This window comes from Glycine soja, chromosome 14 (assembly GCF_004193775.1).
Source record: "Glycine soja cultivar W05 chromosome 14, ASM419377v2, whole genome shotgun sequence".
Taxonomy (NCBI): Eukaryota; Viridiplantae; Streptophyta; class Magnoliopsida; order Fabales; family Fabaceae; genus Glycine; species Glycine soja.
In genome coordinates this window covers 4127303-4148774 of record NC_041015.1, presented here as the reverse complement: position 1 = coordinate 4148774, position 21472 = coordinate 4127303, and the positions used below count along the sequence as shown (strand labels likewise).

The 21472-nt window shown below is 29.8% G+C and overlaps 2 protein-coding genes across 2 annotated transcripts; both read left to right on the top strand.

Annotated features, from left to right (window-relative positions):
• Positions 1 to 1634: 1634 nt before the first annotated feature.
• Positions 1635 to 6875, top strand: LOC114385122 (putative BPI/LBP family protein At1g04970). Its single transcript, XM_028345099.1, has 6 exons — positions 1635 to 2171; positions 2713 to 2852; positions 3886 to 4240; positions 4342 to 4590; positions 6183 to 6308; positions 6415 to 6875. Exons 1-6 carry the CDS (start codon positions 1764 to 1766, stop codon positions 6607 to 6609), a joined length of 1473 nt encoding a protein of 490 aa, XP_028200900.1. The 5' UTR covers positions 1635 to 1763; the 3' UTR covers positions 6610 to 6875.
• Positions 6876 to 7757: 882 nt separating this feature from the next.
• LOC114383389 (tRNase Z TRZ2, chloroplastic-like) lies at positions 7758 to 12275 on the top strand. The gene is made up of 8 exons (XM_028343053.1): positions 7758 to 8263; positions 9001 to 9163; positions 9236 to 9306; positions 9527 to 9622; positions 9696 to 9809; positions 10932 to 11000; positions 11396 to 11470; positions 11915 to 12275. Exons 1-8 carry the CDS (start codon positions 7880 to 7882, stop codon positions 12002 to 12004), a joined length of 1062 nt encoding a protein of 353 aa, XP_028198854.1. The 5' UTR covers positions 7758 to 7879; the 3' UTR covers positions 12005 to 12275.
• Positions 12276 to 21472: the final 9197 nt, after the last annotated feature.

Here is a 21472-nt window from a genome sequence, read left to right as displayed (position 1 = left end):
TTCTTACACCCATTTTCATTTGGGATCCAGGTTCTATTTTCTACACCCAACACCTTGAGGACAATGTGTTTTTGATGGGCTAGAGAATGTTAGGAAGAAGATGCTCTGTCATGGAAACCTGTCATTGGGGTAGTTATCATTCTAGTAGCGGTTATTGTAGTGGTTATTATAGCGGTTATTGTAATGGTTATTGTAGCGGTTATTGTAGTGGGAATGTAGACATGCAATTGTGTATAAAAGCTCTAAGAATCAATAAGAATTTAGAAAATTAGTTTGTAAAGAGGTCTTGATCATGTAGTGTAGTTTTCTTTCCCTCCCCTCTGCTCCTAACACAATCAGAATTAGTTGCATGATGGGACATTAATTTTTTTAACTGAGAAATGATAATGCTCAATATTAAAATTCAACTTCGTATATTATTTCATACAAAACCAATGTGTGTTGGTTTAATACAAATAGTTTGAATATCTTAAGTAAATGATTAGGTTAATAACCCCCCTCCAATCAAAAATATCCTCATCATTTCCCACACGAGCTAGGCAAAAGTAATTAACGTGTATGAAATCAGGTTGAAGATGATATCATAAACAAAACATAAAATAAAAACGGTGCCATACAAAAATCTAAGGTAATCCTATTATATCGCCAGTTAAAGCTGTTATTTAATAGTAGGAATGAAAACTAAAAATATTTTAATAACAAAAACAAAATACAAGACATTTTATATGAACTAAATTGTCATTTAAGCCTAATAATTCTATCTACGACAACTAACGATTTCTTTAATTTAGAAACATCATACATTATTATATTAACTTTATTTTTGAAAATCACTCCTTCTAAATAATACAAGAACCATGCGAACCAGCTTTATTCAGTATAACTAGACCAACCTAATAATTCCTTTTTCCAACCATTCAATTTCTAAAATATAAAACGTTAAAAAAATAATAATCATAATTCAAAAATGATGAATTAATTGATGATCATATGTCTATAAAAAAAAACATAATTAATGTTAATGGTCAGTGAGGATGTAGACAAGTTGAGCGCAAATCAAGTTTGTCTTGAAAAAAAAATTATAGTGCTTTATGCTTAAGTTTAACTTATTAGAAGAAAATGTTAAACAACATGAATTTGTGAAACAGCACATAAAAACAATTACTCTTGAATTCCTCGTATACTTATCTCTTTTTATTATTATTTTCATTTTTATAACAAAATATAAATTATTTATAAAAAAAACTAAAATATAATTTACATAATCAAGAATATTTTTAATAAAATTTTAATTATAATATAATTTATATAATTAAAATTATAATAATATATAAATTAAACATTTATCCTTTCGAAGTTACACTTATTTTTTCCCATTTGCTGTTAGTCCATTTAATTTCAAGTGGTAAGCATTTTCCATAGACATGCTGCCTAAAGAAAATAGCCGTATTTTACTATGATTCATGAATGGTTTCTTTTGGAATGAGAATATTAGTACAAAAGTAATGTTATATAAAAAATATTATAAATATTCATTGTACAAATAAATAATTTTTTTAGAAGAATAAATCATGATTTTTAAATTAGCCGGTGTTTACTTTTCTGCTGGATAAACTCCAAATCAATTTGGGCACTTTGGACTTTTCATGTCCCTCACCGGTATTTCTGAGTCCTGGGAAAGATTTTCTCCCTTCTACGTCTTTGCTTCCCCTATGTTCCTGCAACAGATGATCAACTCCAATTTCCGCGAACGATAAATCAAAATGGCACCTTTCTTTGTTCTGTTTCTATTAGCCTCTTCATTGACTCAAGGGTATGCTCAATTTCAACCAAAAAACGAAGCTTTTATATCCTTGTTGATTACCCAAAATGGCCTTGACTTTGTGAAGGAGTTGCTGGTGAACAAGGCAATTTCCTCACTGGTCTCACTTCGATTGCCGAATATTGAAAAGACTGCGAAAATCCCAGTTGTGGGTAATGTCTACATGGTGCTCTCCAACATCACAATTTATCATATTGATGTTCCTTCCTCGCATGTCAAGCCAGGGGAGACAGGAATTTCCATTATAGCTTCTGGGGTTACTTGTAATTTGAGTATGAATTGGTATTACTCTTATAGTACATGGCTTGTGCCTGTTAAGATCTCTGACAGAGGTAGAGCAGAAGTTCAGGTATGAAATTTTTCCTTTATTTTGTTTGTGTATATAAAGAGAGAAGATTTAATTAGAATGCAATTTCAAAGTTATTTTACACTGTCCTCCAATTAAAGATTGTCAGTAAGTTTGTTGATTTTTATAATAATTATTTTAAAAGTCAATTCAAGATGGTTTCTGATTAGTTCACAATGGCATGCATGTGTTGCTTGTTGTTTGTTGTTTGATTGGAACTTATAAGTGTTGCTTGTTGTTTCATTGGAATTTGTATCTTAACTTGTTTAATTTATGTTGTGGATTTTGGTATCTAACGATGTTAACTTGTTTAATTATAAATAAACTGCGCTATGGGCTATGGCATTCAGTATGGAATTTGTATGTGGTATTGTTGTTTTACTTATTTTATGGAAAGTTCATATTCTTATATTGGTATATGATTATTCTTGTTTGTATGGGATGAAAATGATGTTTTTTTTTTACTATTATTTCTGTTTATATCTGTTCATCTTCTTCACAACTGTAATCAGAAAGGAATTTGATTAGTGCTACTGCTGGAAAGGTTGAAGGCATGGAAGTAGGACTTACATTGGGTTTGGAGAACCAGGAAGGGTCTTTGAAGCTGAAACTCAAGGACTGCGGGTCTAATGTTAAAGATATTTCAATAAAATTGGATGGAGGTGCATCTTGGCTTTATCAAGGGTATGGAAATATCCATATTAGCTTCAAATTTCGAGCTCATAAAGGAACATAGGTTTCAATGTTTCCTGTATCTTTTGTAGCATTATAGAACTTGTGCTGGCTGCTTCTTATCCCTCCTCCTATAAGATGCCTTAGGCCTGTTTACTCTGAAATTTATTTTATTTTTTTCATTTTCTATTTGAAACTAGAAAACTAAATGGAACACAAGGTAGCATTTTGTAATTAGAAGTGAAAATAAGAAATGAAAACAGAAAACATTTTCTCAAACTAAACAGCTCGTTACTTTTCTTTTAGGTGGTTTTCTCAATATCTTTTTTCCCACATTTTAATTTGATGCTGATCAGACTTTAAGTCCAACTTGGAAAACACCTTAGCTCCCCCTAATCCTCTATGACAGGGATTGGAAGCTTGCTGGATATCATAATATTATTGAAAGCCCTATAATCCACACAACATCTCCGCCCTTCATCCCTTTTCTTAACTAAAAATTGTACAGTTGGAATAAGAGATAATGTTAGGCCGGATTATGCCTGCTGCTAACAGTTTCAACTAAGTTCTTTTGTTTTTTAACAGTTACAACTAAGTTAGGGGTTATAATCCCCTACATCTCTCCTCTATTTTTCTTCATATAAACCCTGGTAATTGGAGGGCCTTTCCTATCAATTCTTCTCTTCATAATCTAGTAATCAACTGCTTCAAACTGGTCACTTATTTCTAGCCTAGAAACATTATCCCTATCTATCATCACCACCAGGAGGATTTTTCTCCTTTAATTTCCAACTTTTCCAGCTACTCTGATGAAACCATGCTCTAACATGGTATTATTTAAAATAGGATGAAAATACACCATAGGACATGTGTTGTTGTAGTTAATGTTTTCTGAAATTTTGTAAGTAAACAATATTTGGAGGTTTCCACTTTCCCGCATATCTAGTTTTATCATCATCTATTCATACATTTCCATGTCACCTTTATCTGGCATAAAAATGATTTTATGATTTTTTGACTTTTAGTTTTGCTTCATATCTAACAGGATAGTTGATGCTTTTGAAGATAAAATTGGTTCAACAGTGGAAAATGCTATCGCCAAGAAACTTACGAAAGGGATTTCAAGCCTTGACTCGTATTTGAAAAGTCTTCCAAGGGAGGTCCCAGTTGATGATCATGCTTCTATGAATGTCACTTTTGTCAATGATGTTTTATTCAGTGATTCATCTGTTGGATTTGAAACCAATGGGTTATTTATAGAAAGAAAGATTTCCTTACCTATTCTTGACCTCGACCACAAGAACTCGAAACTTCCAATTTTATGCACAAATTCATCAAAAATGCTAGGGATCACTTTAGATGAGGCTGTTTTTAACTCCGCAACAGCCTTATATTATGATGTAAGTTTAGATGTTCGGTTATGATCTTAAATTGTGCACTTTCTCAAAATATTCTTTTTTTATCATTGGATTGGCTCAAAGAAAGTGCTTACTGTGTTCAGGCAAAATTTATGCACTGGATTGTTGACCAAATACCAGATCAATCTCTACTGAACACTGCAGGATGGAGATTTATTGTTCCCCAGCTGTACAAGAAATACCCAAATCATGACATGAACTTGAATGTATCTTTATCGTCTCCTCCAGTTGTGGAGATTTCAAATCAGAAAGCTGGTGCCACCATATTTGCAGACATGGCAATCGATGTTTTGGAAGAAGATGAAGTAATACCAGTGGCATGCATATCATTGGTAAGATCTTTAAAATTTATGTGTATGTTTTATTCATCGCCATTCTGAATATTACTAGGATGTACTAGATATTATTTTATGTTCTACAGGCTGGTGTGGATGTAAAATGGAGTTCAGCAAGCTTAATTGTACAACATTGGGCTGCTCTCTTTAATACTCTCTTTTTTCTATTAACAGAAGCTAATCCATATCAGTCTTTGTTAGTACTGTCATTTATCTTAAAACTTGGCTAATCAATCTTCCAGTCCGCTGGATTGGCTTGTTGGTCAAGTGGTCAACAGTCCTTGCTAGGATAGTAGGTTGTTTTGGCTGCAGACTCTATGTGTTTGCCCTGTATGTCAGACTCGTGAATATTTATCAGTTTAAGGGATTGCTATCAATGATTGGTTTAACTCAATAATATATTTTTGAGTATTCAACTGCAATGATCGCTTGGTAAGAAATAGACAATTTTTGGTTTCCTCTACCTTACCCTAGCATCAGGAAAAGCTGTGTTTAAAGAACCAATCATTTTAGCAGTTTAGTTTTGTAGTGATGTTGCAACTGATTGTTATTTAAATGAAGGCTTAAATGCAATTTTAGTCCCCATATTTTGTTTGATCCGCAATTTTGGCCCATCCATTTTAAAATTGAGACATTTTGTTCTTCTATTTTAAAAAATCTGTCATTTTAGTCCTTCCATTTCAAAATAGAGACACTTAGTCCTATTTTAGAAAATTCGCAATTTTGGTCAAATTCTCAATTTTGTTTACGTTTTATTTCTTTTCGTTTAGTGCAATTGAACCCTAAACCTAACTATTCATTAAAGGTACCATTAAGAAATGATTTAATTAGTTACAAAGTAAGAAAATAAAAGAAATAAAGCATAGACAAAATTAAAGATTAAACCAAAATTGAGGATTTTCTAAACTATGGGGACCAAATGTTTTAATTTTAAAATAGAGTTATCAAAATTGTAGATCGAATAAAATAGAGGGATCAAAATTGCATTTAAGCCTTCAAATGAATTACTGAAGTTTGTCATAATTAGTATTAGTAGATGCTACTTTTTTTTTTAGATATAGAGTAAGGTGCTACTTTCTTTTTGTATATTTATGCAAGGAATATATTTTATCCAGATACTATGCGTATCTATTCAACCACTGGCGGATAGGGGGCACATAATTAAAGAATAGTCAGCTTAAAAATAATTAAAGCTAACATTGTGTGGTAGACTATGATAGAATATTAGGAATCTCATTGTGTTGGGAATCTTATGATGTTAGTATAGTAAATCTTATTGCACCAGCATATACTAGTTATGAATTTTGAGTATAAATAGGTATTAGTGCTTTGCATCACATGACATAACATGCAATATTTTCATCAGATGCCAATTATTCAGAATCTCTTATTTTCCTTTTCCATCTAACCCCCATAATTTAAAATTGGCATTGGAGCAGTGCCACCCTCCATGACCTAATCCTGTCACTAACACAGCTGCCAAATTTGCGAAGTTTATCAGATCATGTATTGCCCCTGTTTGTTGTTGTAATGAATTGTTCCTTTACAATGAATGACCGCTATGGCTACATTGCATCTTGTTGACATAGGTAATTCAAGGTACAGGTCTGGTCAAAATCAAAGGAAACAACCTCGTAGGTTCTATCAGATTGAATGACTTTCAAATGTCATTGAAATGGAGCAACATTGGCAATCTGCGGATGTACCTCATTCAGGTGCCTTTATGTTTCATGTTTGTATAAGACGCGTGATAACAAATACTAAAATTTTAATTCTAAAGTTTATCATTAATGAAGGATGTGTTGTCTTTTCCTACTGCAGCCAGTTGTGTGGACGCTTATTGAAACTGTCTTCTTGCCATATGCAAATGCACGTCTGAGTAAAGGGTTACCTTTGCCCATCATTCATGGTTTCACCTTACAAAATGCAGAGATAATCTTGTCAACTTCAAGAATTGCAGTTTGCAGCGATGTAGCTTTTGCAGATTCAAACAAGCGTTTTCTTCAATTTCATTGAAGAGTGTATGGTTATTGTTCATGGAGTGTAAATAGTTCAAATCAGAAATCAAGATGATACATCTACTTGTGCAATCTTATTTCATTTGTTAATTGCTACTTGCTGGGAAACGGGGCAATCATTATACAAACTTTGATACAAATACTTGCTCCGCCAGTTATCATGTAAGAAGTAGAGGTTTATAAAACCTTGCAAAAGAACATGTGCATATTTGAATTAGAGTTAGTATTTGAATAAATTTGATGTTACAAACTTGGTTTTGATTATGACTTAGTAGATTAAAATCATTCTAGATAGCACAAAATTTAAACAAAACCATAACGCACCAAATTATTGCTCCATAAAAGGAAACAGGCATCTCCAATAGCAAAGTGAAGGTTCTTATGTAACAAAAAAAAGAGTCAAGGTCCTTATTAGAGTGTTTGATAGAGTGAAAAAAAAAATGAATTAAAATAAAAGTTTTGATTTAAAGTAGAGGGTAAAAATGTGTATTTCACATTGTTTACTGTTCTTTTTTCTTTTTTTTACTACAAACAAAGAAAGTATGTCTTATATATTATAAGAGTATTTAAAAATTTTACATGTCCTATATAATTATTTAAGAACTTAAAATAAATTTCACATATTATCTTGCCAAATAATTTTAATCACAAGAACTAGTTACTTATATAGGAACTAATTCTTCTATTTAAAAGCGATATCAAACTCCTTCATCGGTAATCCCTCATAAGAACTGTCATTGTGCAGTTATGTATTTCTTGTTTAGTTTTTTTATATAATAAAAACTTAAGTTTAAAACATAAAACATGTTTTGTTGATTACTTGATTCTGACTATTTTTTCTCCCTAATAAATACAATTTAAAATATAATCAAAACCAATTGCAGTAAAAAAATCATTTTTATTTTCTAAAATAGAAAAGCTAAAAGAAAGTAATAATTATTTATAAAAGAGAAAGAGAACAAGTAACTTTAAAATTAAACAATTTTCATAAATTCTAATACTATATCATCAACCCTGTCTCCACTAAAAAATACTAAATAAATACATTGTAATTTTTTTTTTTTGAAAATGAATCATTTAAAAGAAATAAAAACAAAAAAATGTTCTTCAAAAGTCAAAACGACAGTGTTCAGCAAGTTAACCTTATCCTCCAATTCCATCACAATAGTACCGGTGGTTCAGGCCGACACCAACCTTTTTAAAACCCACATTAAACCCTGCTTTCTCTCCCTCTCCCTCTCTGTTTCTGTTCCAATTCACAGAGAACAATGCAAATTTCTCTTAGCAATTTAGCCTTCAAGACCCCTCAACTCTTCCCAATACACCACCCCATTTTCCCTCCAAAGCCACCACTGAACCACCAAGTTTCAACGCAGAGCCATGTCAACAATGTCCTGAAAGGTTCGTCGGGGTATTTGTCCGAAATCAGCAAAGTGATTGATCACGAAGAACAGTACCGGGTAGCCCGGTCGCAGGTTAGCCGTAAAGTTTTGGACTTGGAAGGTTATTCCATAGAGGGTCTTTCAGTTGGAGGCCAAGAGACATGCATCATAATCCCTGAGTTCAAGTGTTCTTTTGATATTGGGAGGTGCCCTAGTAGGGCTATTCAACAAAACTTCCTTTTTATTACTCATGCTCATCTTGATCACATTGTAAGGTTCTCCACTTTTGTCACCAATAACCTTTTATGTTCTGGTGTTTTTGTGTTTTTTTGGATTAGTAAAAAGGGAAAAAAAAAAGAGGCTAAATTACACATGCTCCGTGTTATCATAATAGGTTGTATTGATTATTGATAGAAAAGCCAGCCAATTCATACTTGATTAACATGGCCTAAAGGCTGTTTAGTATGGAAAAAAAAATGTCTTGTTTTTATTTTCTGCTTTAATTTTATATATGAAATAATGAAAACAAAAAATAATATAAAGTTATTTTCACTGTTTCTTGTATAAAGTTTTGAAAATGGAAAATAAAGTGAAGATACTGACATTTTTTGTAATTAGATGTGAAAACTGAAAATGAATGTAGAAAATGTTTCCTCAAACCAAACAGTGCCTTAAGTTTTTAATGTTAGAACTCGAGCCTATTTATGGTTGTAACTTGCAAGTGGTAAGTTGATGGCGTACATAGGCATGTTGAATGCCAATTCGATTTTGGAGAAGGTTTGGGTTCAAGATGCATTAGAAAACGGGATTTTAGTAAACCAAACACACTCTAAAAACAACTTACATAATCTAATGCTGGCCTTTCTTTTTGGGAGGCATCAAATACCTGTGAATGTGCTTTTTCATCCTAGTAATTTGTTTGCAAGTTATATGCATTCTGTGTATCCTGTACTTTGGATGTTAAGTGTAAATTTAGCCTAAGGGTGTGATGATTTTGAATGATTTAGGGAGGGCTGCCAATGTATGTAGCTAGCCGTGGTTTGTTCAATTTGAAACCTCCAACTGTGTTTGTGCCTCCTTGCATCAAAGAGGATGTCGAGAAGCTGCTTGATATTCACAGAACAATGGGCCAAGTTGAATTGAATGCTGAAGTGGTTGCTTTGGATGTGGGTATGTTTCATTTGTCTTTCGTTAATGATCAGGAAATATCTTCAAGGAATGACGTGCAAAATTTCATTTTAGGGGAGACGTATGAGATACGGAATAACCTTGTTGTCCGACCATTCAAAACACAACATGTTATACCCAGCCAGGTATCTTTCGATCTGCATTCTGTGGCCCTTGTCTTTTAAATGAAGGGTATATTATATCAGGGTTAGAAGTTACCTCATTCCTTGTACAAAAACTTGACCCAAAACTTAACAGGTTTCAGCTTACCATATTTTGTTGTCATCTATATGAAATTTTGTTAAGAAATGCCATTTGGGCATTCCCACATTTTGTCTGCTGAAAACACATACATGTTTTATGCAGGGTTATGTAGTCTACTCAATCAGGAAGAAGTTGAGGAAACAGTATGCACACCTTAATGGGAAACAAATTGAGAAATTGAAGAAATCAGGTGTTGAGGTTTGTAATATTGGAACTCAATTCTGATTTAAGTCTTCTTTGATCTTTACCTTTAATGAACTCTGCTTTCTAGATTACCGACATGATATTATCGCCTGAGGTGGCCTTCACCGGTGATACAACATCGGATTTTATGCTTGACCCGTGTAATGCTGATGCATTGAGAGCAAAAATTCTTATAACCGAGGTACAATACAATCTTTTAATGAAATGGGTACAATTATTTCATCTCCCAAGTTCTGCAGACTTTGAGAATTGACAGCATGATCTGCTGAAATCCTTAGAAATAGAGAATAGCTATAGAGATTCAGATCTAAGTATGGGGCAATATTATATATGTAAGAATTTTTAGCATCAATTATCAAAACAGCCTTCAAGTCTATTTCATTCCATAAATGGACTTTTAATTTGGTCGTTCCTTAACTAGTTCTTTATGATGATCATGTTTACAACTTGAGGTATTGTCATGGGAATTTTAAGTTAAATTTTTATTTTGTGCTTGGTTATAGTGGAATTGGAAGGAATGAAAACAATAGTGAAAAGGATGAGATTATAAATTTTTATGGTTACTAGTTCATTGATAATCTAGGGGGTTTCTTTCCTTGATGGATATACCAAAAGATTGCATGCCCTTTTTTTTTGGTTATGACCTTATGACTTTCCTGCTTGCTTTCTCCATATGTATTTCCTGGCAGATTTCTTATCCTTTTCTGTGATAGTCATTTTCTTTTTAAATTTGCCTTTCCTTTTAAAGGAAGAGCGAGGGGGGAGGGGGGGAGAGAGAGAGAAGGATTTCCTGCTTGTCATCCTTTCCTCTCATTTTTTTTAACAAGCCGTTTCCTCTCTTATTGAACTCACTTTTTTTTAGTAAAAAGAAAATAATTGTTGCTTGCCTATAAAAAGTGAAGATAGATAGAATTAGAGAATGGGTGAGAGGCTACTAGTAAAATCTTGTAAGTAAGAAATCACATTTAATGATTTTAGTCTTATATGGGATATTATTCTCTCTTTTTCTTTTTTCTCCTTTATGTTTAACCTTTTCTTAGTCATTTTTTTCTGACAATTAATTGTAACAATATCAATTAACAGTGAAATGAAATTCTTTTTATTGTATCCCAAAGGTTTGTCTTCACCAGTTCACCTAAGTTGATATCATCATTACTTTTAGACTCCGCTTTACTTGTAAAAGGAATTAAACAATTTAAAAAATGTTATTGCCATTTTTTGTAGTGTGCTCTGACTTCTTTATTGCTATTTTATTTTTCCCTTTTTTGTTTGATTGATTTGCTTGTTGAACCTCCTTTAATAGGCAACTTTCCTAGATGATTCATTCAGCATAGATCATGCTCGGCAACATGGACATACACATTTATTTGAGGTATGCAACATCTTTCACTCTGTCATGGCTATTTATAGTTAGCTCAACAAAATCAAAGATGCACAAAGGCTAGCTTTTGCAGCCCTCTCATACTTGCCCTTTCTCTTTCATGTTGCTGTCTTGTATGACTGAGGTAGTGTTCATGTTTAATGCATATACATATTTATCATAATCTTTTCATTATCAACAGCTTTTGTGCCAAATGTTACAGAAGAGTTCAACCAAGTACATAGCTTATTAGTCATATACTATGTTGCATTTATGACTCATTTTCATGTCATTTCAAGATAAAAACCTGGAGTCTCTACCTGCTCAGACAAATTCTCAGAATTATGACTCTACTGCATATTATATTTGAGGAGTTCCCGATTAGTAAACTTATGCTAATTATGTAGATCATTGCAAATGCACAGTGGATTCGCAACAAAGCAGTTCTGTTGACTCATTTTTCTCCAAGATATACTATAGAGGTAATGTTATAGTTTTCCTTTTAGTTTTTTAACTTGCAAATTGCATCCCCCAAGGTCTCATATCTGCATTGATACTAATTAGATGCAAAACTCCAAGAATTGTGAAGTGTCTTGACCTTCCTCTTGGAGGGGGGACATATTCTCTTGTAGCACCACATTAAATATGCATTTTATAATAAAGACAAAATTTAGATGCAACTCCTTAAGTGTTTTTTGTTGGTGTTGTTCAATCAGAATTAAAGTTTTACCTTGATAATTTGTTTAATAAACATCTGCGTTAAAGGTCAGCACAGATTATCAAAATCAAAAAGAAATTCCAATTCTGATTAGACAACACCCCCACCAAAATCTCTTAAGAAATGACATCTAAGTTTTGTCCTATTAGTAATGTTAAGAAATTTGTGCCTCTTTTATAAGATAGGCATTTACATTTTTGATCCTCAGGATATTCGTCAAGCTGCATCAAAATTGCAGTCCAGGTTGTCCGCTAAAGTGGTTCCTCTTACAGAAGGCTTCAAATCTATGTACTCTTAAGTGTTCCAAATCAGTACATCAACGATTATAGAGAAAAAAAAGATGTCACTAGTTGTATCTCCGTTTCATAGTTTCTTGTAAATTAGAGGTATATTTGTTCAGTTTTTTTTATTAGATTAAATTTAACTTGTAAGCTTTCTATATTAGCATGAATGAGTAGCACTACCCTTATGTAACTTACAATTACAATTGGTACAACCTTAAAGATTATGTTTCGCCCAACATTAAAGTCTGTTTCATATGTATATGCAATAAAGCATTGGTTGATAGTGTTTTCGGCCTAATAATAAGTTTGATTTGGATATCTAAATTGTCTTGATTAAAGTGATAGTTTAGTTCGGTCCCTCAAAAGAATTAATTACGCCAATTTTATTGCTGAAAGAGAGAAAAAGTTACCAAATATTCTTTTGAAATTATAAATGTGGAACACATTAGTCCTTTAATCATCTTCTTTTACTTTTTTCACATAGTTAGCTTCTAGAAGAGCAAATCACGTACCATTAGTCCTTACAAAATTATTAGTGACCGAAGTTGATTCTTTAAAACGTTAAATAGATGAAAAAGTTATAGTTTTATGTCTACAATTATACAAAAGTATTTGATTTAAGTATAAGTAAATTAGGTTGAGTGAAATTTTCAGGGACTAAAATGGGTGTCTAATCTTACTTTCATCTATGATTATTTATTATGCGTTAATTATTTTTTATGAATACTCTTTCCCATTTATATTTTGTTCTTACTGTAAATTTTTTGGGATCCAAGTTTTCTAAAGTAGATAATTTATTTTAGAGAGTATAATAACAAAATTCAGTTGATGAACAAAATTAATAGTTAATATTTCATGTACATACATAATAAAATCATGAATGTGTTGAAATATTAATTTTTCATTTCTAACTAACACATAAAATTAATTATTATTCACACAAAAAAAATTGTTATTTTAGAGATTATTTTTGTTTGTGTGATAAATCCAAACTCGACTTCACACAAAAAATTGTTATTTTAGAGATTATTTTTGTTTGTGTGATAAATCCAAACTCGACTTACGTAAATGAAGTGTGTATGAAAAAAGTTATCTTAATCTCTTCCCTTTGAAAAATGAAAGTCATAATCATGTCTTCATAACTTTCCAATCATCTCAGCACATATTCCAGAACTCATTTTGCTCCATAGGAAAAGATATACCGTAATTTTACTAAAGATAGCTTGTACGTTACTTCTCTTTTTCTTTTTTTTTTTATATGAATTGTACCTTCTTCATTATAATAAGTTCAAACTTCAAACCCGTGTGGTTCATTTGGCCCCTAAAAAAATCATCTCAAAATTCAAAACACAATAGACCAAAAAGTAACATTTAGTCTTTTTAAAATAAGAATGAATGTATTTTTTTGTTAGAATTAGGTTACTTGAGTTAATTCAGTCCAACCAAATTTTTCATCAGATTTTAAGTTTTTCCTTTTTGAAAATTAGGCATAAATTGTAACACTTTTACTAAATTAATAAGCATAATAAGATAATAATATTCTGAGGATAGCTATACCATTTGTTTAGAACTTTGAATTATAAATATTTATTAGTTCTAATTTATTAATTTTATGACTTAGCTATGTATAGTGTTTAAATTTATATATTTCATTTAAACCTTGTTAAATTCAGTCCTAATCTAGTCAAACCATACCTAACTCAGATCATGAGTGGAAAAAAGTTCCAAACTGAGACGTTTTTTTCTTCTTGCATATATGCAACAAACACTCACTCATCATATGAACTGTATAAATATAAATTTGATGTGTATAAGTGTAAGTGTGTAATGTGTGTTTTACGCAAGGAAAATATTTTTTTTAATAAAATTACAAAATAATATAGCCAGAAAAATATAATATAACCAGCAATCATTTTGTATAAAGCAACGGTGTTTTTATATTTTGTTAAAACTTCAAAATATTTTAATTTATAAAAGATATACATAAATAACTTATACAAAATTTTAAACATAAATTGGAATTTTAAATTAAAAAAAAATTATATAAGATAACCAATTTAAAATAATTTGAATAAAAATTAATATTAAAAGGTAAGAAAGACGTGTATCATCTTTTAAAAGAAGGTAAAGCAAAACTTAGGTCATGCTCAAGATAATATATTATAATAAACCCATTAACAAATTTGAATCATCATTATTGAGAGTAGAATGACCTGTGTGCATGCTCTCTTGAGTGAGTCTCTTCATGTTGTCGTTTCTAAACTTTTATATTAAATTATGTCCACATTTTCCTCTTTAATTAATTATTCTTTATTGAAAGTTTGAAATGCTTGTATTTATATATTTTAATTTATGTTTATTATTAATGAAATAATTTTCAATAATCAGTCCTCTTTTATTTTAATTTATATTTTATCACACTTGACCTGAATCGACAGATAATTCTATAGTGCATGCGACACTTCTTTATTTAATATGTAAAACTAGAGTGTGGGCAAAACTAATTACATAGATTTGAACTAAATGTGGAAATTAATAACCAAAATTTAGAAATGCCCGATTCTCTTGGTCCACTGCATTAATTTCATGCATATTTTGTATAATTTTTTTAAAAATATTTTTTATTTTATTTTGTATAAAACTGCAAAAGTAGTTTGACTATGATTTATGTTAGAGAGCCCCTTTGAACCCCGTCAATTCCACTGCAATAGTTTCATCATTTATGTTTTTTAATGAATAATTTCATCATTTATGTATGTATTAAATCATAACTTATCTTTGCGGCGAGTATTTGTAACATTCATTAAAATTAATTTTGAAGTGTTGCTGAATGTTTTTTTTTTAAAAAAATCTAATAGTAAAATTTAGTATAAATTTTTTATTTAATTTAAAAATTATTAAAGTTATTCTGATAAAAAATTCATTTTAGAATTAAAAGTAATATCCCAACCTAAATCCAAACACATTCAAAATTCAAATTAAAGAAACTCATCATAATTGAGCTAGCTATTTGTGATAAATCTATGTTTATCATGAATGAATAAATGCAAGTGGAAGAGAGAAAAAAAGGAGAAAATGAAAAAGCGGAAGAGAGAAGAATGGAGAAAAGAAAAAAAACGGATTAATATTTTGTCTTAACGGATTAAATGAGCAAAAATCTCACTTTACATGAATATATTGTGTCTTATGTAACTAATGTTAGGTTGTTACATAAATGGTTACAAAAGTAATTAATTTGTAACTAACTAAACTAATAACTCACTTGTAATTAACTATAACTAACTAATGCTAGTAATACTGGTAATTTATATCTCTAATACCCCTCACAAGCTGAAAGTTTAAAGAAGATAATACATTTACATCAAAGAAAATAAAAATAAAGTCTGAAAATTTAAATATAGCTAAACATGCCGGAAATACATTGACCAAAATAAAAATTTAGAAACAAATCAAAATATAGGTGCCACCACGGTGTATAGCTCCTAAAAATCTTTGACCATCATCGACTTTCTCAGTCTTCTTCCAAGAGTCCAAATCAATCATCAAAAACTTGACCACCAAGTATAAGCCACAACACAAGGCCATTTGACAGAAGCTACAATCATCAATCCATTAAACTATTAAAGCTTAACCAATTGGCAGATACAACAAGGCTTAACCACAAGAGCAGAAGCCAAAAGAATGCTTAACCACTCAAGATAGAAGCAAAACAATAATCTAATGTTTAACCATCCATGACAAAAACTCAAACAATGCTTAATAATCATGGACAAAAGCTTACATCAACATAAAGTATCAACAATTAGAAGAATACAAAATTTGTTTTCAATGAGAACTTTTTACAAACACTTTGTGAATCAAAAGCAACTAAGGCTTAACTATCCATGGAAGAAGCTAAAATCATCAAAACAAGGCTAAAAGGATGAAAACAATAAGCCAAAATAGGCCAAATATCAATGAAATAATGAAAAGATTAATCACCAAACAATTGGTGTGCACCTTTCTAAAATAGTACAAGACTTCTAAAATAGTACAAGACTTCAAACTAGTACAAGACTTCTAAAATAGTACAAGACTTCAAACAGTAGTCAATATCTTCAAAATCTTCATAAACATTTAAGCAAACACCTTGTAGCCAAAAACTAAGCAGTGCTAAACATGGAGAAACTTATTATGGCAATGCAAATTGTTGGTTTTACAGCAAGGCTATCATCCTTGTTGTTATGGATTCAGTTTCTTGCCAGACGAAGAAGACAAAATATGTTGATTGATTATGATGTTGTTCTAGTTTTTGAATGTGAATGTTTAATAACATGAAGATTGAAGCTTGGTAACAGTGACTGAAAATCGCTATTCGCAATGAAGGGCGACGACACATGACGAAGGGTGGTGGCGCACAACAGAAGATGACGACGACAGTGAACAAAGAGCTTGATCGGTGGGTTATGATGTGGAAGGCTAAATGTGAAGTGGATGAGATGAAGAAATCATAAATTTGATATTGAAGCTTCACTTTCACGGAGAGGGAAAAGATAAGTGCAATGGAGAAAAGAAAAAATGGGATGGATTCATTGTTTTGATACCATGATAAATCTCATGCTTGCCATAAATGAATGAATGCAAATGAAATAGAAAAAAATGGAGAAAATGAAAAAGTAAAAAAGAAAAGAATGAAGAAAATGAAGAACGGATTAATATTAAGATAATGGTCAAATGAATAAAAATCTCACTTTACATAAATACATTCTGTCTTATATAACTAATGCTAAGTTGTTATATAATTAATTAAAAAACAATTAACTTATAACTAAAACTAACTCATGTTAATAATTTATATCTCTAATAGGATTATCATATTTGGCAAGTTAATTTGGCAGCATTTTTCTATGTAAGCTGCGCCTAACTCGTGCCGACATCCGTATCTAAAAGACTCATTTTTGTGGGCCAAAGGCATGGAACTTGACCTATCAATGAACAGAGAATTGACGTAAATTTCACTATGATATGTCAAAAAACAACACATCACAAATGGATAAATCTCTCCACAAAGTCGGTTGATAGATAACTGAATATTTTATGTGAATTGATTAACATTTTATTATGACTATGTATGTAGAAAGGATTTGTTACTTGAGGCAAAAGACCTATTTGGAAAATAAACTTTTCTATCAAGTTAAAATTAATTTATACTATAAGTTAAAATCTGCTTTTAGAAAAGTTAAATAAAAAAGTTTTTATAAATTAGAACATGTATAAGCCAACTTTTTTTTGTTATACTTTTCTTTTGTGTGCTTAAAAAGTTATAAATTAATTCTTCTAAGTGTTGAAATTTATTTAAGAAGTTGTGATAATCTAATAGGTGTTCTTTTATATACACGAATTTAGAGATTGAATCGCTTATCATATGCGTAAGAGAAATTTTTATCTATTACTATATCAATTCATATGTATTATTATTAGCATGGTTTTAAATTAAATTACACAGCAGATGTGATATATTACTGATGTCCAGTGTTGTCCGGATGATCTATTATCATATATGATTCGATTAAAGGGGGGAAATTTTATTTTATTTTATTGTCAAAAATCTTCATAATCACTATAAATATTTTTTTTCTTTGATAAAATACAGAGACACAATCTTTGAAATAGCGATGTTAGGATTTAAAATTCTAATTGATGACGTTACATGTAAAGTTTACCTGAAATACTAATTCGCTTTCATCACTACCAAACATATTAGGTAAATAACTTGTTTGTTTAGCTTAACTAATAGCCAATATACTTTTATAATATAATAATAATAATAATAGTATAAAACAAAATGAGCTTGCTTTTGCTTCAAATTAAATTACTCTAACATTGACTTAATGTGTATTTGGATCTATTTTTTTTTAAATTACAACTTTCATACAGAATTATTAAAAAACATTATTTCATTCTAATTATATTTATAAATTTCCTTAAAAAACTACATTACTAAATATACATAAAAAAATTATATTTCTAATTCAAGTTTCAAAATAAAATTTATAAAGGCGAAGCACTTAATTTTGTTAAAACTTAAAAGAATTTAATGATGATACACTTTTAAGTTAATTAGTATGATTTTTAAGTTTATTATTATAAAAATTAATAAATTTATCATATATATAATGAGTTATATTTAAAGGAAGGAATACAACTTTTTTACAATGTCAATGTATCACCTATTTTATCAAATTTAAAAGACTTTTTACCTTAAAATTAAGCATAACGCAAATCCAAATCAAAGCTATAGGTACCAAAGTAGTTTAGCTTTATTAAAACGCTCAAAATGAAAGTATCGATGCTTAAGAACCAAATCACAAATAATTTATTTTTAAAAAAAAGTACAAACAGTAATTTTTGGAAAAAAAAATTGGGGAGACTATTTTTTTTTTCAGTCAGTGAAAACTTTCTTGAATGAGAGAATTTATTTCCATTATAATTGTCAATATGGATTGGGCACAGCAAGCTAGCTAATCCGATCACACTAAAATGGTAGTTAGGTTAAAAAATGACACACCAAGAATAGATAATATTAATTTAACTCACTTAACTTACATATGAAATAGGTTTGAATTGGGTTAATATGTTAGAAAAAAATCGTAAAATGAAAATAGATTAAAACTATTTGGGAAGACATTAATCCTAATACTCTTTTGTCCTTCGAGAATGGTGCATATCGGTGCAATGAGATGTTAGTTGGCCTAGTGGTGGAATTGGGCATCCAATCAAAACGAAAGTTTGCTCTCTCACAATGATCACCTGCAAACACTCTGATAGTTAAGATAGTAGTGATTTTATCATAGTTTTGTGTTTGGATGGGGAAAAAATGTATTTACATAAAGTCTTGGGTGAAGGTACTTATGGGGGAAAGGGAGGTGACATGAATGGATAGATCAATCATTAGATCATCTTGTTAGTCTTTTATTGCTTTTACATTAGTTTTTGAGTCAAAAGGAGATCATCAATGTGTGTCAAGAGAAAATGCCTATAATTTATATTGCCAAGTCCATTCTTAAAAATGTTCACAATTTGGGGTCTGAGATGATTTAGCCATACACCAACAAGATAAACTACATGTCATCCTAGGCGTTGAGATGAAAGTGCCTTGTTTGATTAGGCCATGGCCAGGTCCTTAGACCATTATTGGGCCTAAGATGGGACCATATTTTTCCACTTAATTACTTATATTTCCTTTTTTCATACTCTCAGTTCACTATTCATTGATTTTCCATCATGTTTCATTCATCATCAACTAGAGCGAAGAACTACCATTTGTGAACAATGAAAAGGAGTACACTACTTGAGGGGAGGTGAAAACAATTATATTTCAATTTGAGTGTTAGTTGTGGTGTTTAGAGATTTGAATTTTGGGTAACAATATGTGATTTGTGTGTTGACGGAACAATGAGATTTGAACTAAAGATAGAGGACGGATGAAATAATAGAAGAAATAAAGAAAACTCCTAAATATTTACTCGTTATATCTTACATTGATTTCAACCTTATTTCTTATGCTGTAGCAACAACAATATTATTATTATTATTAACTAAATGTTAACAATTTTTTCCTACTTACTGCAAGACCTTTTCTATTTTTTTTTAAATCCAATTTTGTTAACTCTCATACTTCATATCATTATCACCTACCACACAACACATTTTATATATGAAAATACATGAATCTATATCATTTTGTAGTATAAGTCTATACTATACTATCTTTTCTAAAAAATAAAAAATAAATAAAAAATATCTGATGCTTCCATTTGACACCCATGACTTAACTAATTTGTTTCTATTGAATCAATTCATTTTAGAATAAATGATATATATTGTTGTAATTCATTATTTAAATCAAAATTAAATTTGAAATCTTCATTAGAAGGTTCAAGTGACTTGCGCTAACAATTTTTGGTATATATAATACTTTCTCTATGTAATATTGAAATTCTTTTATAAATTTATTTATCCTCTTTATAAGATTTCTTTTAAATTATTTCTTGCATTTTTTACCAAATATTTTTAATTACTTTACAATTTTTTAGTCAATCAATAGTACTCTCTCTAGTCTTTTTTATAATTATAAAATTAGTGATTTTGACTAGGTTCTTTTTATAAAAACCAATCTAAAATATTTTTTCATCAATTGTTTATTCACAAAAATATCCTTAATTATTCGTTATTTCTTTATGTTCTATACATAGTAATTAGGATATATTAATTTAGTCTAAGTTACACTTTTAGTATTTTATCTTATTTTTAAAATTTAGTTTGATTTTTTATCTTTTAAAAAATTTATTTTTTTAAGTGAGTGAAAATAGTTATTTTCGTCATGTTTGTTACATTTAACATTAAATAATTCATATTGGCATTTTTTTTGGACCGCTAATAATTGTTATAATGAGTGTAAATAATTTTATAGCGATTTTAAATTCCAAGAAATTGCTTATTTCTCTCTAATCTAGCACTAGAGAACAATCGCACATGGTTGCGAAGAATGCTAAACACATGAAACAACGAATCCTACCAAATTGCTTAATCAAAGAGCCAAATTATACACTAATCAAGTACAAAGCCTACAAAATGAAGTCAAATCCAATAACAATTCCAATTCAAACATGAAGCCGAAAAAATGATGAGCAAAAGTACTGACTGTTATTACGCAGTTGCTGGGATAAAATCTTACCCTACAAATTTAAGAAGGACAAGGGAGAAAGGGAAAAGAGAGATGAATAGTTGGAAGTATGCTTAATTCATATATATATATATACTTAAAATATATTTTTATTTTTATGTTTATTTCTTAATAAATTTTTATTTTGCATCCAGTCCTTAATAGAATAATATTTTTATTTTTTTTATATTTTATTTTACTCCCTCATAAATTAATGAATATAAAATTATTTTATCAGCAAACAAATACAAAATTCATTAATTTATCAATAGCTAAAATTAAGTGTTAAGAATTAAAAATAAAAATATTATTTTATGAAGAATTAACGCAAAAATAAGATATTTACTGGAATTAAATATATATATATATATATATATATATATATTGACTAATTCTAAAAATATAAAATTAAATTAAACTTTTTTTTAAAAAGGTATTACCATGGATATAAAAGAACAAAGTTGTGAAAATAAAAATATAAAAATATACACAATTTACTAAAAGAAAACTAGAAGACCTTAGAAAAAAATATTTAATACATTGATTTTATAAAACTTTATATAATCTGTAACGGGGGAAATATCTTTTAATAAGATCTAAAACAAATCCCTTATTGCTTGTGTTTACAGTCTCAAAATATACACAATTTACTAAAAGAAAACTAGAAGATAGAGGGGAGAAAAAGCTTTTTGAGTTATGATGAAAGGAATCATGATTATTTACCGGAAACTAAGAGGTTGAGTGTGAGGCAAGTTGTGTTTTTACGAGATCTAGTTAG